Source organism: Babylonia areolata, chromosome 6 (genome assembly GCF_041734735.1).
Source record: "Babylonia areolata isolate BAREFJ2019XMU chromosome 6, ASM4173473v1, whole genome shotgun sequence".
NCBI lineage: Eukaryota > Metazoa > Mollusca > Gastropoda > Neogastropoda > Buccinidae > Babylonia > Babylonia areolata.
In genome coordinates, this window is record NC_134881.1 from 55,481,523 (window position 1) to 55,500,525 (window position 19,003).

General features: G+C 44.3%; 1 protein-coding gene across 3 annotated transcripts in view; it reads right to left on the reverse strand.

Annotated features, from left to right (window-relative positions):
• The window catches only part of LOC143283170 (uncharacterized), a 129,560-nt gene that overhangs the window by 9,574 nt on the left and 100,983 nt on the right, over positions 1–19,003 (reverse strand). For 2 of the 3 annotated variants that reach the window (XM_076589339.1, XM_076589338.1), the window contains exons 18-22: positions 18,286–18,606; positions 11,024–11,092; positions 8,528–8,640; positions 4,603–4,705; positions 1–53 (exon numbers count right to left, since the gene is read on the reverse strand). The exon at positions 1–53 is cut by the window's left edge and continues 141 nt beyond it. In XM_076589339.1, coding sequence (XP_076445454.1) covers positions 1–53; positions 4,603–4,705; positions 8,528–8,640; positions 11,024–11,092; positions 18,286–18,606 — 659 coding nt within the window. Of the gene's footprint in view, positions 54–4,602; positions 4,706–8,527; positions 8,641–11,023; positions 11,093–11,428; positions 11,497–18,285; positions 18,607–19,003 lie in introns of those variants that run through there. The other variant, XM_076589340.1, reaches the window with a different exon arrangement.

Consider the following 19,003-nt stretch of genomic DNA (forward strand, 5'->3'; position numbering starts at 1 on the left):
CGCTCGATCTCCGCTCGCATCTTCTCCCTGGCCTCTTCCTCCAAACGCTGGAGCTGAGAGATAATAATAATAATGTACATTTCTATAGCACCCTTTCTCTCTAAGAGCTCGGGGCGCTCTATATGAAAGAAAAACATTACAAGTTACATGAAACATTCATGACCACTCTTTCTCAACCCCCTCCGCCCCCAACACTCACTCTCCCTCTCCCTTTCCCACTCTACATACATCCAAAGGGAGCTGACATGGATGGTGTTGGACAAAAAGGAAGCTGAGAGTGCTCATAGATAGGTTTAAAAAGATGAGTTTTTAGTGATGAGTGAAAAGCAGAAATAGAATCAGATGCACGGATATGATGAGAAAAGGTGGTTCCAGATGTGAGGAGCAGCAAAGAAGAAAGAACGTTCACCATAGGTTCTTGTATTGACACGAGGAAGTTTCAAACGGTAACAGTCAGAGGAAGGGCGGAGATTTCTTGCGGGGGTATAAACACTGATAAGGTCATAAAGATACGTAGGTCCTGCGGAGTGGAAAGCAGAATAGCAGAGACACGCAACTTTGTATTTAATTCTAGCTTCAATGGGGAGCCAATGTAGATAGCAGAGGTGAGGAGAAATGTGATCAGTACGTGGGACTCTAAGAGCCAGACGGGCAGCACTGTTCTGAAGTTTTTGAATTCGCTGAAAAATATCATGTGGACAGCCTGTGAGAAGAGAATTACAGCAGTCAGTATCATGTGGACAGCCTGTGAGAAGAGAATTACAGCAGTGAAGGAAGGAAGAAAAGTGGCAGCGTGGTGAAGACCAGACTGCGTGTCTGCCGACACAGTGTAGTGCGTCAGGGTCCGGGGTCAGATTCACTTTCACTTTCAGTTTCTCAAGGAGGCGTCGATGCGTTCGGACAAATCCATGTACGCAACACCACATCTGCCAGGCAGATTCCTGACCAGCAGCCTTACTCCAACGCGTTTAGTCAGGCCGTGAGTGAATACTGATGTACTTGTATACCTGACACAGTGGATTATACTGATGTACTTGTATACCTGACACAGTGGATTATACTGATGTACTTGTATACCTGACACAGTGGATTATACTGATGTACTTGTATACCTGACACAGTGGATTATACTGATGTATACCTGACACAGTGGATTATACTGATGTACTTGTATACCTGACACAGTGGATTATACTGATGTACTTGTATACCTGACAGTGGATTATACTGATGTATACCTGACAGAGTGGATTATACTGATGTATACCTGACAGAGTGGATTATACTGATGTACTTGTATACCTGACAGAGTGGATTATACTGATGTATACCTGACAGAGTGGATTATACTGATGTATACCTGACACAGTGGATTATACTGATGTATACCTGACAGAGTGGATTATACTGATGTATACCTGACAGAGTGGATTATACTGATGTATACCTGACACAGTGGATTATACTGATGTATACCTGACAGAGTGGATTATACTGATGTATACCTGACAGAGTGGATTATACTGATGTACTTGTATACCTGACAGAGTGGATTGTATACCTGACAGAGTGGATTATACTGATGTATACCTGACACAGTGGATTATACTGATGTACTTGTATACCTGACACAGTGGATTATACTGATGTATACCTGACACAGTGGATTATACTGATGTTCTTGTATACCTGACAGAGTGGATTATACTGATGTATACCTGACAGAGTGGATTATACTGATGTATACCTGACAGAGTGGATTATACTGATGTATACCTGACAGAGTGGATTATACTGATGTATACCTGACAGAGTGGATTATACTGATGTACTTGTATACCTGACACAGTGGATTATACTGATGTATACCTGACACAGTGGATTATACTGATGTATACCTGACAGAGTGGATTATACTGATGTATACCTGACAGAGTGGATTATACTGATGTATACCTGACAGAGTGGATTATACTGATGTATACCTGACACAGTGGATAATACTGATGTATACCTGACACAGTGGATTATACTGATGTACGTGTATACCTGACACAGTGGATTATACTGATGTATACCTGACACAGTGGATTATACTGATGTATACCTGACACAGTGGATTATACTGATGTACTTGTATACCTGACAGAGTGGATTATACTGATGTATACCTGACAGAGTGGATTATACTGATGTACTTGTATACCTGACACAGTGGATTATACTGATGTATACCTGACACAGTGGATTATACTGATGTACTTGTATACCTGACAGAGTGGATTATACTGATGTATACCTGACACAGTGGATTATACTGATGTATACCTGACACAGTGGATTATACTGATGTATACCTGACAGAGTGGATTATACTGATGTATACCTGACACAGTGGATTATACTGATGTACTTGTATACCTGACAGAGTGGATTATACTGATGTATACCTGACACAGTGGATTATACTGATGTATACCTGACACAGTGGATTATACTGATGTATACCTGACACAGTGGATTATACTGATGTATACCTGACACAGTGGATTATACTGATGTTCTTGTATACCTGACACAGTGGATTATACTGATGTATACCTGACACAGTGGATTATACTGATGTTCTTGTATACCTGACACAGTGGATTATACTGATGTACTTGTATACCTGACACAGTGGATTATACTGATGTACTTGTATACCTGACACAGTGGATTATACTGATGTACTTGTATACCTGACACAGTGGATTATACTGATGTATACCTGACACAGTGGATTATACTGATGTACTTGTATACCTGACACAGTGGATTATACTGATGTTCTTGTATACCTGACACAGTGGATTATACTGATGTTCTTGTATACCTGACACAGTGGATTTCTTCTACAGCATTTAGCCACTGGACAACATTCTCGTTGCCATGGGTTCTTTTTCAGTGCGCCAAGTGCGTGCTGCACATGGGACCTCGTCTCATCCGAAAGACTACACACTCCAGTTTAATTTTCCGGTCAAACTTGGGAGAAAAGGGTAGAGCGGGAATGGAACCAACACCCTCACGGACTGTGTACTGGAGGCTGAGTGTCTGTACCATTCTGCCACCTTCCTCCTTCTGGGTTCCATTCCCCGATAGTTCTCAACCTTTCTTCTCCCAAACTGAGCATCATGTCATTCGGCCGAGGCGATAAAATGATGCTCTGTGTGCAACAGGCACTTGGTGCAGTGAAAAAAAACAAACAAACAAAGCCACGGCAACAAACTGTTGTCCTCTGGCAAAATTGTGCAGAAGAAATCTACTCAGACAGGTACACAGATGTGTCTAACAGATGTGGTGTAGCGTGTATGGATTTGTCTGAATGCAGTGACGCCTCCTTGAAAAACTGAAACTGAGGGATAAGACCAGACTTTTTTTCTTTTCTTTTTTATCAACGAGGGCAATATTTTAGCTTGTTTTTTTTATTTTATTTCTCACTGAGGCAGCAATGAATTGCTCGTGTGTGTGTGTGTGTGTGGAGTAATTGCATGTGTGGGTATTTGTAAAGGGGGTTTGGGAGTATTCATGTGAATAATACACGCATGCACACGTTTGAATGTTTGATTCAAAGTCCAGTTGGTATCTGCCTTTGACTGATCACGTTTTTTTGTGTTACAAAATGCGTGCTTTTCACTGTTATATGGATGATTAACTCACTGTTAGAATTCGTGTTATAATTCACTGTTAGTACAGTCCTTCGTAGCTCTTCGTTTTTCACTACAGTCATCCCACCACGTCTTCTATAGTACAGTCCTTCAAAGCTCTTCGTTTTCCACTACTGACTACAGTCATCACACCACGTCTTCTATAGTACAGTCCTTCATAGCTCTTCGTTTTCCACTACTGACTACAGTCATCACACCACGTCTTCTATAGCACAGTCCTTCATAGCTCTTCGTTTTCCACTACTGACTACAGTCATCACACCACGTCTTCTATAGTACAGTCCTTCATAGCTCTTCGTTTTCCACTACTGACTACAGTCATCACACCACGTCTTCTATAGTACAGTCCTTCATAGCTCTTCGTTTTCCACTACTGACTATAGTCATCACACCACGTCTTCTATAGTACAGTCCTTCATAGCTCTTCGTTTTCCACTACAGTCATCACACCACGTCTTCTATAGTACAGTCCTTCATAGCTCTTCGTTTTCCACTACTGACTACAGTCATCACACCACGTCTTCTATAGTACAGTCCTTCATAGCTCTTCGTTTTCCACTACTCACTACAGTCATCCCACCACGTCTTCTATAGTACAGTCCTTCATAGCTCTTCGTTTTCCACTACTGACTACAGTCATCACACCACGTCTTCTATAGCACAGTCCTTCATAGCTCTTCGTTTTCCACTACTGACTACAGTCATCACACCACGTCTTCTATAGTACGCCTCATCATCCCATGCCCACATACCCCCCCCCCCTTTTTTTTTTTCTTTTTCTTTTTTTTCCCGTCTAAAAACGCGCGCGTACAAACACACGCACTCGCACAACACACACACACACGCGCGCGCACACACACACGCATTTAAAAAAAAATTTTTTTTTATCACCAACCTCTTTCAGACGTTGCTTTTCTTCGTCTTTTCGTTTCTGTTCTTCAGCTTCATACCGCTGGCGTTCCTCTTCCAGTCTGTTTTCTTCTGCCAGCATCAGCTGTCTGGAAACGATGCCACGGGGCGTCACAACAACGACACTGTGTCACAACAACGACACTGTGTCACAACAATGACAGTGTGTCACAACAACGACAGTGTGTCACAACAATGACAGTGTGTCACAACAATGACACTGTGTGTCACAACAACGACAGTGTGTCACAACAATGACAGTGTGTCACAACAACGACAGTGTGTCACAACAACGACAGTGTGTCACAACAATGACACTGTGTGTCACAACAACGACAGTGTGTCACAACAACGACAGTGTGTCACAACAATGACACTGTGTGTCACAACAACGACAGTGTGTCACAACAATGACAGTGTGTCACAACAACGACAGTGTGTCACAACAATGACAGTGTGTCACAACAACGACAGTGTGTCACAACAATGACAGTGTGTCAGAACAACGACAGTGTATCACAACAATCACTGTGTGTCACAACAATGACAGTGTGAACAACGAGAGTGTGTCACAACAATGACAGTGTGTCACAACAATCACTGTGTGAACAACGACAGTGTCACAACAATGACAGTGTGAACAACGACAGTGTGTCACAACAATGACAGTGTGTCACAACAATGACAGTGTGAACAACGACAGTGTGTCACAACAATGGCAGTGTCACAACAACGACAGTGTGTCAGAACAATGACTGTGTCAGAACAATGACAGTGTGTCAGAATAATGACAACAGTAAACAACATGACAGGACAATGACAACAGTAAACATCAGGACAATGACAACAGTAAACAACATGACAGGACAATGACAACAGTAAACAACATGACAGGACAATGACAAGAGTAAACATCAGGACAATGACAACAGTAAACAACATGACAGGACAATGACAACAGTAAACAACATGACAGGACAATGACAACAGTAAACATCAGGACAATGACAACAGTAAACAACATGTCAGGACAATGACAACAGTAAACAACATGACAGGACAATGACAACAGTAAACAACACGTCAGGACAATGACAGCAGTAAACAACCTGACAGGACAATGACAACAGTAAACAACATGACAGGACAATGACAACAGTAAACAACATGACAGGACAATGACAACAGTAAACATCAGGACAATGACAACAGTAAACAACATGACAGGACAATGACAACATGACAGGACAATGACAACAGTAAACATCAGGACAATGACAACATGACAGGACAATGACAACAGTAAACAACATGACAGGACAATGACAACAGTAAACAACATGACAGGACAATGACAACAGTAAACAACATGACAGGACAATGACAACAGTAAACAACCTGACAGGACAATGACAACAGTAAACAACATGACAGGACAATGACAACAGTAAACAACATGTCAGGACAATGACAACAGTAAACAACATGACAGGACAATGACAACAGTAAACAACATGACAGGACAATGACAACAGTAAACAACATGTCAGGACAATGACAACAGTAAACAACATGCTCATGGTGTACGTCTCCCTCTTCTTCCTGCCCCATGTCAGAGGCATCATCATCTCCATAGCGACGATCCCCCATGTCAGAGGCATCATCATCATCTCCATAGCGACGATCCCCCATGTCAGAGGCATCATCATCTCCATAGCGACGATCCCCCATGTCAGAGGCATCATCATCTCCATAGCGACGATCCCCCATGTCAGAGGCATCATCACCTCCATAGCGACGATCCCCCATGTCAGAGGCATCATCATCTCCATAGCGACGATCCCCCATGTCAGAGGCATCATCATCTCCATAGCGACGATCCCCCATGTCAGAGGCATCATCATCTCCATAGCGACGATCCACAGTTTAGTTTGTGTCTTTCATTGAAGCCCCGAACTCCATTCCTATTTCCCCCAAAGTAACCCGCGAAACACGAACTTGAAACTGACAGAGGGTGTTACTGCAGCATAATCAGCATAGAGCAGCTATGCAAATAATCTAATAATGATACTACTACTACTACTAATCGACATTTATATAGTGCATTTCCCCCAAAAAAGTTCTGCTAAATGCACTTTGATTTTAGTCCCCCCCGCCCCACACAGAATAACGTGCCAGAATACACTCAAACACAATTCCTCCATCAAACAATTACCCATCCACCCACGACCCCCTGTAGAAGACACACCCCTGCAACACTCACTCATAACGGACACCCTGTAGAAGACACACCCCTGCAACACTCACTCATAACGGACACCCTGTAGAAGACACATCCCTGCAACACTCACTCATAACGGACACCCTGTAGAAGACACACCCCTGCAACACTCACTCATAACAGAAGACACACCTCTGCAACACACACTCATAACGGACACCCTGTAGAAGACACATCCCTGCAACACTCACTCATAACGGACACCCTGTAGAAGACACACCCCTGCAACACTCACTCATAACGGACACCCTGTAGAAGACACACCCCTGCAACACTCACTCATAACGGACACCCTGTAGAAGACACATCCATGCAACACTCACTCATGCATAACAGACACACCCCTGCAACACTCACTCATAACTGACACCCTGTAGAAGACACATCCCTGCAACACACACTCATAACGGACACTCTGTAGAAGACACACCCCTGCAACACTCACTCCTAACGGGAGACACATCCCTGCAACACACACTCATAACGGACACTCTGTAGAAGACACATCCCTGCAACACTCACTCATAACGGACACCCTGTAGAAGACACATCCCTGCAACACTCACTCATAACGGACACCCTGTAGAACTGACACACCCGTGCAAAACGCACTCCTAACGGGAGACACATCCCTGCAACACTCGCTCATAACGGACACCCTGTAGAAGACACACCCGTGCAAAACGCACTCATAACAGAAGACACATCCCTGCAACACTCACTCATAACGGGAGACACATCCCTGCAACACTCACTCATAACGGACACCCTGTAGAAGACACACCCCTACAACACTCACTCATAACGGACACCCTGTAGAAGACACACCCGTGCAAAACGCACTCATCACAGAAGACACATCCCTGCAACACTCACTCATAACGAGAGACACATCCCTGCAACACTCACTCATAACGGACACCCTGTAGAAGACACACCCCCACAACACTCACTCATAACGGTCACCCTGTAGAAAACACACCCGTGCAAAACGCACTCATCACAGAAGACACATCCCTGTAACACGCACTCATGACCACACCAAAACCAGCACTGGAAAATTACTGCTGTTGGAAAAGAGGTGTTTTCAAAGCAGACTTAAAATAATTTTTAGCGAGACATAATGTCGCATTTTTTCTGGCAGTTTGTTCATATTTTCTGGATGGAAATAATTTGAGATGACAGCTTCTGGTGACAGTAAATAGATATTTTCATTCCTGACTTTCTAATCAGCTGTCCGACGGCACTGACAACACAACACCTTGATTCAAACTCAAGTTCTCCGATGGCACTGATCTTTTTTTCTTTTTTTTCAGCCTGAACTGGCAAGATCCATATATCATTGTTTTAATGGCAGCAGTTAAATACTGATATCTTCTGCAAGATTTTGCACAAACATATATGCTGGCACAGATCATTACTTGGATTTGTTTGTTGTGGTATAGTGCCGTATCCATAACACCTTGGACGGATTTGACGACAAATTAAATGAGTCTGAGTCACATGGTGTCGCGCACACACACACACACACACACACACACACATTTTTTTCTTTCCAGTGTAAAAATATGATTTTTTTTTTTTTTACATGAATACCTTCACATTACCTGAATAAATCCTGTGGACTCACCTCTGACGTTCCTCCTCCTCTGCCATTTTCCGTGCCTGATATTCCAGTTCCTGCCTCTGTCTCTCAGCCTCTTCACGCTCAGCGATGATCCTCTGGAAAGCCTCCTCCTCTGCCTGTCAGAAACACAGTGACTGCGATGGTGTGAAAGTGGACACTCGGCACAGGTAGAAAAGAGGATACAGGCCACAGAAGCGAGATGCTTTCCGAGACTGTTAGGCATCACGTACAGACATCACATTACCAAGGACGAAGTGAGGCATCACGTACATCACATTACAAAGGAGGAAGTGAGGCATCACGTACAGACATCACATTACCAAGGAGGAAGTGAGGCATCACGTACAGACATCACATTACCAAGGAGGAAGTGAGGCATCACGTACAGACATCACATTACCAAGGAGGAAGTGAGGCATCACGTACAGACATCACGGTACCAGGGAGGAAGTGAGGCATCACGTACATCACATTACCAAGGAGGGAGTGAGGCATCACGTACATCACATTACAAAGGAGGAAGTGAGGCATCACGTACATCACATTACCAGGGAGGAAGTGAGGCATCACGTACATCACATTACCAAGGAGGAAGTGAGGCATCACGTACATCACATTACAAAGGAGGAAGTGAGGCATCACGTACATCACATTACAAAGGAGGAAGTGAGGCATCACGTACATCACATTACAAAGGAGGAAGTGAGGCATCACGTACATCACATTACAAAGGAGGAAGTGAGGCATCACGTACATCACAGTACCAAGGACGAAGTGAGGCATCACGTACATCACAGTACCAAGGACGAAGTGAGGCATCACGTACATCACATTACAAAGGAGGAAGTGAGGCATCACGTACATCACAGTACCAAGGACGAAGTGAGGCATCACGTACATCACAGTACCAAGGACGAAGTGAGGCATCACGTACATCACAGTACCAAGGAGGAAGTGAGGCATCACGTACATCACAGTACCAAGGAGGAAGTGAGGCATAACGTACATCACATTACAAAGGAGGAAGTGAGGCATCACGTACATCACAGTACCAAGGACGAAGTGAGGCATCACGTACATCACAGTACCAAGGAGGAAGTGAGGCATCACGTACATCACAGTACCAAGGACGAAGTGAGGCATCACGTACATCACAGTACCAAGGAGGAAGTGAGGCATCACGTACATCACAGTACCAAGGAGGAAGTGAGGCATCACGTACATCACAGTACCAAGGAGGAAGTGAGGCATCACGTACATCACAGTACCAAGGAGGAAGTGAGGCATCACGTACATCACAGTACCAAGGAGGAAGTGAGGCATCACGTACAGACATCACATTACCAAGGAGGAAGTGAGGCATCACGTACATCACATTACCAAGGAGGAAGTGCGGCATCACGTACATCACATTACAAAGGACGAAGTGAGGCATCACGTACAGACATCACATTACCAAGGACGAAGTGAGGCATCACGTACATCACATTACAAAGGACGAAGTGAGGCATCACGTACAGACATCACATTACCAAGGACGAAGTGAGGCATCACGTACAGACATCACATTACCAAGGAGGAAGTGAGGCATCACGTACAGACATCACATTACAAAGGAGGAAGTGAGGAACACAATCAAGCACGCCATGGAGCCCTATGAAGATCTTCTCACCACTGTGAAAAGACGCAAACTGAGGTGGTGTGGGCACATGATAAGACCAACAGGACCTGCAAAGACCATCCTGCAGGGGGCTGTTCAAGGAGAGAGAAGGAGAGACAGGCAGAAAAAGAGATGGAAAGACAACAGGCAGACAGACAGAAAGTGGTGAGGGAGGGGGGGGCTTCAGGCAGACAGACAGACAGACAGAAAGTGGTGGGGGGGGGGGGGGGCTTCAGACAGACAGACAGACAGAAAGTGGTGGGGGAGAGGGGGGGCTTCAGGCAGACAGACAGACAGAAAGTGGTGGGGGAGGGGGGGGCTTCAGGCAGACAGACAGACAGAAAGTGGTGGGGGAGGGGGGGGCTTCAGGCAGACAGACAGACAGACAGAAAGTGGTGGTGGGGGGGGGGCTTCAGACAGACAGACAGACAGAAAGTGGTGGGGGAGAGGGGGGGCTTCAGGCAGACAGACAGAAAGTGGTGAGGTGGTGGGAGAGGGGGGGGCTTCAGGCAGACAGACAGAAAGTGGTGAGGTGGTGGGGGAGGGGGGGGGCTTCAGGCAGACAGACAGACAGACAGAAAGTGGTGAGGTGGTGGGGGAGGGGGCTTCAGGCAGACAGACAGAAAGTGGTGAGGTGGTGGGGGCTTCAGGCAGACAGACAGTAATAGAATGACAGACAGAAACAGAGAGACAAATAGAAACAGACAGACAGAAACAGAGACAAATAGAAACAGAAAGAGAGAGACAGACAGCCTACTGAGAAGAAACAGAGACAGACAGACAGAAACAGAGAGAACAAACAGACAGAGAGAGACAGAGAGTGAGGGAGTCAGTGTCACCTGTCTCTCCAGCTCCTGCAGACGTCTCTCCTCCTCCTCTGCCTGCTGTTGAGCCTCTCTCAGCTCCTCCTGACATCACACATCGTCAGTCAGTGTGTGTGTGTGTGTGTGTGTGTGTGTGTGTGTGTTCTCTCAGCTCCTCCTGACATCACACATCGTCAGTCAGTGTGTGTGTGTGTGTGTGTGTGTGTGTGTGTTCTCTCAGCTCCTCCTGACATCACACATCGTCAGTCAGTGTGTGTGTGTGTGTGTGTGTGTTCTCTCAGCTCCTCCTGACATCACACATCGTCAGTCAGTGTGTGTGTGTGTGTGTGTGTGTGTGTGTGTGTGTGTGTGTTCTCTCAGCTCCTCCTGACATCACACATCGTCAGTCAGTGTGTGTGTGTGTGTGTGTGTTCTCTCAGCTCCTCCTGACATCACACATCGTCAGTCAGTGTGTGTGTGTGTGTGTGTGTGTGTTCTCTCAGCTCCTCCTGACATCACACATCGTCAGTCAGTGTGTGTGTGTGTGTGTGTGTGTGTGTGTGTGATTCATAATCTATAAGATTCGTGGTTCAAGGCAAAAACAAGAACTGCTCACATTTCTTTTCCACAACAAAGACGTTAAAATCATACACACACACCCACCCCCCTTCCCCCCACCCCCCTCCCACACACACACAACGATATCTCTCCTCTTAGCACATGTGGGCATGCGCTCATGCATACATGTGCATGCATAAACATGCATACTCACGTGCACACCACACACTCACATAAGCGTAACACAAGCAGACGCACATGCAAGCATTTTACAAATGTGTATACATAAGTGTGCACTCACACGCACACCACTACACTAACGCACAAGTGGAAATGGATATTGTGAATAAAGTCCGTATCATTTTTTTTTATCTCAAAGAGAGAGTCAAATGATGTGAAGATCAATTCAGAATCCACAGACCATTCATGAAAGAGTAAAAGAGTGATTTCCAAACTGCACGCACTACAACTAGAGCCTCCAGACTCCCAGACATTCCACTGCAAAACAACGACATGCTCATCAAACAAAGCTATTTCGCTCTTAATCATCTACATAATAACTTCATGCTGTCACAAACAACAACAGGAGATTACTTTCACTATCGAAACGAGATCCAATTCCATTACTTAATCATCTACATAATAACTTCATGCTGTCACAAACAACAACAGGAGATTACTTTCACTATCGAAACGAGATCCAATTCCATTATTATGACAGAAATAAATAATCATGACGAGTATCTAGATATAAAATCCAAACACATACACGCAAATGCATGCGCATGCAGACATACACACACGTGCACATGCTCTCTCTCTCTCTCTCTCTCTCTCTCTCTTTCACACGTACAGTTATAAAATTCTGACATAGCCTTTTCAATATGGAATGAGAAAGACGGGCCTGTTTTCATCTGGGCCAAGACTGGAAAGAATGCACGAAACACAGACTCTTTTTCTGTCCATTGCATGACCACCATCATCGCTGATGATTCGTACCGAGGCTGATGCATGCAGTCTTTCCACAACCCACCCAACATGACCACCATCATCGCTGATGATTCTGATGCATGCAGTCTTTCCACAACCCACCCAACATGACCACCATCATCGCTGATGATTCTGATGCATGCAGTCTTTCCACAACCCCACCCAACATGACCACCATCATCGTTGATGATTCGTGCCGAGACTGATGCATGCAGTCTTTCCACAACCCCACCCAACATGACCACCATCATCGCTGATGATTCTGATGCATGCAGTCTTTCCACAACCCACCCAACATGACCACCATCATCGCTGAGGATTCTGATGCATGCAGTCTCTCCACAACCCCACCCAACACTGACTTGGAACACAGGATCTGTAATATGTGCATCTGATACCTTGCAAGAATATACACACGAAGGGGGGTTCAGGAACTAGCAGGTCTGTACATACGTTAACCTGGGAGATCGGGAAAAAAATCTCCAACCTTTACCCACCAGGTGCACAGAAACCAGGGGTGGAACCCAGGACACTCGAGTGAGAAACCAGTGTTCTAACCGCTTGGCCACCATCACCCACTGTGACTCTGGGATGAGAATGACTGCAAAAAACCGAGCTATGGTGTGCCAGTAATGTGGTCATCTTTCCTGTTGACGTGCTCTACATACAATTACAAATGAGTCAACAGTGCTTATACGTGTCGGCTTTTTTAATTTTTTTATTTAAAACTTGAATTACATTCCGTCTGACTATGCAGTGAATTTCAAACTTATAAAATCTGTATTCCTTTTTCTGGGCCTGCTGGCTGTGCCTCCTCATGTTCACTTCACCAACAATTATTTCATCTGATTTTCAGTCTTCTTCTTCTTCTTCTTCGTTCGAGGGCTGCAACCCCCACGTTCACTCGTATGTACACGAGTGGGCTTTTACGTGTATGACCGTTTTTACCCCTGCCATGAAGGCAGCCATACTCCGCTTTCCAGGGTGTGCATGCTGGGCGCGGCATGTTCTTGTTTCCATAACCCACCGAACGCTGACATGGATAACAGGATCTTTAACGTGCCTATTTGATCTTTTACTTGCATGTACACACGACGGGGGGTCAGGAACAATCAGGTCTGAAAATATGTTGAAGTCAATTCACCAACGGTGATAGCATCCATAAGCCAATACGGGTTTTTTTTTAATCAAATCAAGCTGACTGTGAGAAGGGCTTTCATGTGAGCGATCGTTTTCACTCCACCATTTTAGGCAGCCATCATATGTATTTGTAGAGGTGGGAAAAGCATTGGGGAAAATAACAGGACCATTTCCAGGGCAGGAAAGGTCTTGGCAAAAATATGTTTTGCCCTTCAGGGTCAGGAAAAGTTCCCCCTGGCTTTCATGATGAAAACAAGTGATTCAATCCACCTCAAATTTTTAGCCAAGGTCTGTGCTAAAAACAATAATCACAACAACAAAGATGATAATAATAATAATAATAATAATAATAATAATATCTGGAAAACTTGCATACACCCAGCTAAAAGAAAACAACAAAACTGTGTGAATTGATGTGAAGATTCTAACAAAGGAAGAGTTCAAAGTCCTAAACAACATGCAGTCATTCACGAAACAGTTCCAAATGGCCAAATTCCAAACGATGACAACAATGTTGTCTGTGCTGCTGTTCACTGGGCAAGCTCTTACCTCCTTCCTTCTCTGTTCCGCCTGATGGTGTGTGTGTTTGGCAAACATACTTCTCGTTAGGTCCCACATTTTCTTTTATCACAACCCATGGCAAACATACTTCTCGTTAGGTCCCACATTTTCTTTTATCACAACCCATGGCAAACATACTTCTCGTTAGGTCGCACATTTTCTTTTATCACAACCCATGGCAAACATACTTCTCGTTAGGTCCCACATTTTCTTTTATCACAACCCATGGCAAACATACTTCTCGTTAGGTCCCACATTTTCTTTTATCACAACCCATGGCAAACATACTTCTCGTTAGGTCCCACATTTTCTTTTATCACAACCCATGGCAAACATACTTCTCGTTAGGTCCCACATTTTCTTTTATCACAACCCATGGCAAACACATTTCTCATTATATCCCACATTTTCTTTTATCACAACCCATGGCAAACACATTTCTCATTATATCCCACATTTTCTTTTATCACAACCCATGGGAAACACATTTCTCATTATATCCCACATTTTCTTTTATCACAACCCACGGGAAACACATCTGTCATTATGTCCCACATTTTCTTTTATCACAACCCATGGGAAACATGTCTGTCATTATGTCCCACATTTTCTTTTATCACAACCCATGAGAAACATGTCTGTCATTATGTCCCACATTTTCTTTTATCACAACCCATGAGAAACATGTCTGTCATTATGTCCCACATTTTCTTTTATCACAACCCATTGGAAACATACTTCTCATTATGTCCCACATTTTCTTTTATTATAGCTTTTGGTAAACATAATATTTCTCATTATGTCCCACATTGTCTTTCATTATAACACATGACAAACATAATATTTCTCATTATGTCCCACACTGTCATTTATCATTTACGCATGGGAAACAATATTTCTTACCATGTCCCAAATTTTCTTTTACGATAACGCAACCTATAACATTATTATCACAAACAGAATAACATTATTATCACAAACAGATTACTATTAGGGCAGGCAAAAAGATATACAATGATATAGATACACACACATACATACATAGAGACAAACAGACAGACGACAGACGGTCATACACGTGAAATGACATGTCTGTCTGAGTGTGTATGAATGCGTGCCTGAAATCTGATCAAACGACACAGGAAACGAATGATGAGCGCCAAATGGCAGGCAATCATCAAGTCAGCCGGCTCTACCCGAGGCAGGCAGCCAGTTGTATCAAAATCAATGAGGACAGGCAGCAATGAAAAGTAAGTATCCATGTCAGTCATACACTCCACCCTCATCTCGTGACGTTCTTGGGCCAGCCTCTCTTCATCCACCTTCCTCTCAACGTCGACATGGCCATCACCACCAGGACACCAACAAACCCTCTTTGTATTGTATTGTGTTGTACTGTATTGTATTGTATCGTGTTGTATTGTATCGTGTTGTATTGTGCTGTATTGTATTGTGTTGTATTGTGTTGTATTGTATTGTGTTGTATTGTATCGTATTGTGTTGTATTGTATTGTGTTGTGTTGTCTTGTATTGTATTGTGTTGTATTGTGTTGTGTTGTATTGTATCGTGTTGTATTGTATTGTGTTGTGTTGTATCGTGTTGTATTGTATCGTATTGTGTTGTATTGTATTGTCTTGTGTTGTCTTGTCTTGTATTGTGTTGTATTGTGTTGTGTTGTATTGTGTTGTGTTGTATTGTATCGTGTTGTATTGTATTGTGTTGTGTTGTATTGTGTTGTATTGTATTGTATCGTGTTGTATTGTATCGTGTTGTATTGTGTTGTCTTGTATTGTGTTGTATTGTATTGTATTGTGTTGTACTGTATTGTGTTGTATTACTCTTTTTTGTCACACCAGGTTTCTCTGTGTGAAATTCGGGCTGCTCTCCCCTGGGAGAACGCGTCTCTACACTCAGAGCGCCATCTTTTTTTTTTCTTTTTTCCTGCCTGCAGTTTTTTTTTCTTCTTTTTTTTTTCTTTTTTTTTTATCTGCTTTCCTATCGGAGTGGATTTTTCTACAGAATTTTGCCAGAGGACAACACTCTCATCGCCATGGGTTCTTCTTCAGTGCGCTAGCGTCCAGACCACCACTCAAGGTCTAGTGGAGGGGGAGAAAATATCGGCGGCTGAGCCGTGATTGGAAATGAGCGGCATGGGCGTATAATGCCGCTGAAACAATGCAAGATGACGGGGCAGCAAAGAAAAAAAAAAAAGAAAGAAAGAAAAAGAAAGTCCCACTTTGTGTTTCCTGTAATGTTATTTCAGAAATGCCGACACCATTTGTAGGATAATCACGATTCTGACCTTACAATGGACACGTGTCACTGGCTGCATTGCTGGAGCTGGAGGGTTGACATGTTTCAATCTAGATTCATTTCAACAGGGTCTGTTACATCTGCTACCATTCACGATTACCGCTGCGTTTAAAAACAAAAAAACCGTACAAACTTTTCTTACTCACTGACACCCACCCTCTCCATTTTACGTTTTGTTCTCTTATCTTTTCTACATTGTCTTCTCTCTCTCTCTCTCTCTCTCTCCCTCTCTCTCTCTCTCTCTCGTCCTTCCTTAGTCCCCTCCCCTTCGCACCCCACCCCCCTCCACCTCAACCGTCCCCTTTTCATTTGAATATACAGAAATGATGATTTCTAACTAACAATAATCGTGACGATAGAAATGATAATAATCCGAATAATAATAATGATAATAATACTATAATTTATTCTCAGTCTAATATCATCTTGGATGAACAGACTATAAGTAAATAAACGGACAAGGAACTTACAAACGTCAGTATGATCAGCACCACGACAAGAACAAGACACAAACGTCAGTATGATGAGCACCACGACAAGAACAAGACACAAACGTCAGCATGATGAGCAGCACGACAAGAACAAGACACAAACGTCAGCATGATGAGCACCACGACAAGAACAAGACACAAACGTCAGCATGATGAGCAGCACGACAAGAACAAGACACAAACGTCAGTATGATCAGCACCACGACAAGAACAAGACACAAACGTCAGCATGATGAGCACCACGACAAGAACAAGACACAAACGTCAGTATGATCAGCACCACGACAAGAACAAGACACAAACGTCAGCATGATGAGCAGCACGAAAAGAACAAGACACAAACGTCAGCATGATGAGCACCACGACAAGAACAAGACACAAACGTCAGCATGATGAGCACCACGACAAGAACAAGACACAAACGTCAGCATGATGAGCACCACGACAAGAACAAGACACAAACGTCAGCATGATGAGCAGCACGACAAGAACAAGACACAAACGTCAGCATGGTGAGCAGCACCACGACAAGAACAAGACACAAACGTCAGCATGATGAGCAGCACGACAAGAACAAGACACAAACGTCAGCATGATGAGGACCACGACAAGAACAAGACACAAACGTCAGCATGATGAGCACCACGACAAGAACAAGACACAAACGTCAGCATGATGAGCAGCACCACGACAAGAACAAGACACAAACGTCAGCATGATGAGCACCACGACAAGAACAAGACACAAACGTCAGCATGATCAGCACCACGACAAGAACAAGACACAAACGTCAGCATGATGAGCAGCACCACGACAAGAACAAGACACAAACGTCAGCATGATCAGCAGCACCACGACAAGAACAAGACACAAACGTCAGTATGATGAGCACCACGACAAGAACAAGACACAAACGTCAGCATGATGAGCACCACGACAAGAACAAGACACAAACGTCAGCATGATGAGCAGCACCACGACAAGAACAAGACACAAACGTCAGCATGATGAGCACCACGACAAGAACAAGACACAAACGTCAGTATGATCAGCAGCACGACAAGAACAAGACACAAACGTCAGCATGATGAGCACCACGACAAGAACAAGACACAAACGTCAGCATGATGAGCACCACGACAAGAACAAGACACAAACGTCAGCATGATGAGCAGCACGACAAGAACAAGACACAAACGTCAGCATGATGAGCAGCACGACAAGAACAAGACACAAACCCTCACCTCGTATCGCTCCTGAGCCAGCCTCTCCTCCTCGTCCCTCTTCCTCTCCTCCTCCTCGCGGATGGCCCTCCGCATCTCGCTGTCGGCGATGCGCTCCAGCATCTCCTGCTCCTTCTTCCTGGCCTCCTCCATCATCCTCCGCTCCTTCTCCCTCTTGGCCAGGGCCTCCTGCTTCTTCTTCTCCAGGTCGGCCTTCCGCCGCGCCTCCCTCTCCTCTCGCTGCGCCTTCCGCAGGGTGGCCATCTGCTCTCGGGCGTCCTCCTCGGCCTGTTGGATGGCGTCTTCCTCCGCCCGCATCTGCTCCACCTGTTCCTCCAGGTCCTGAAGTTGGACAGCGTGGGGTGGACAGACATGGGGACGGTGGTATAGCTTTTGGTTCACGGTGAAAACGATGAGAATGATGATAGTAGTAAAACGTTGTAGATATAGAAATGATAATAGCAATAGAATAGAACAGAATAGAATAGAGTATGTCTTTATTACCAAGTGTACCGGGGTCACAAGGAATATTGGAGGGGGGAGGGGCGAGGGGGGTAGCACATGACAAGGTACGAACATAAATTGAAAATCATACACAAACACAGATGCAGTACAAATTAGGATACATAAAGGTGCATATCAATAAAAAAAGAACTTGTGCATACTCACACATGCACGCACTGCACACACACACACACACACACACACACATATACACACACACACACTCACACACACA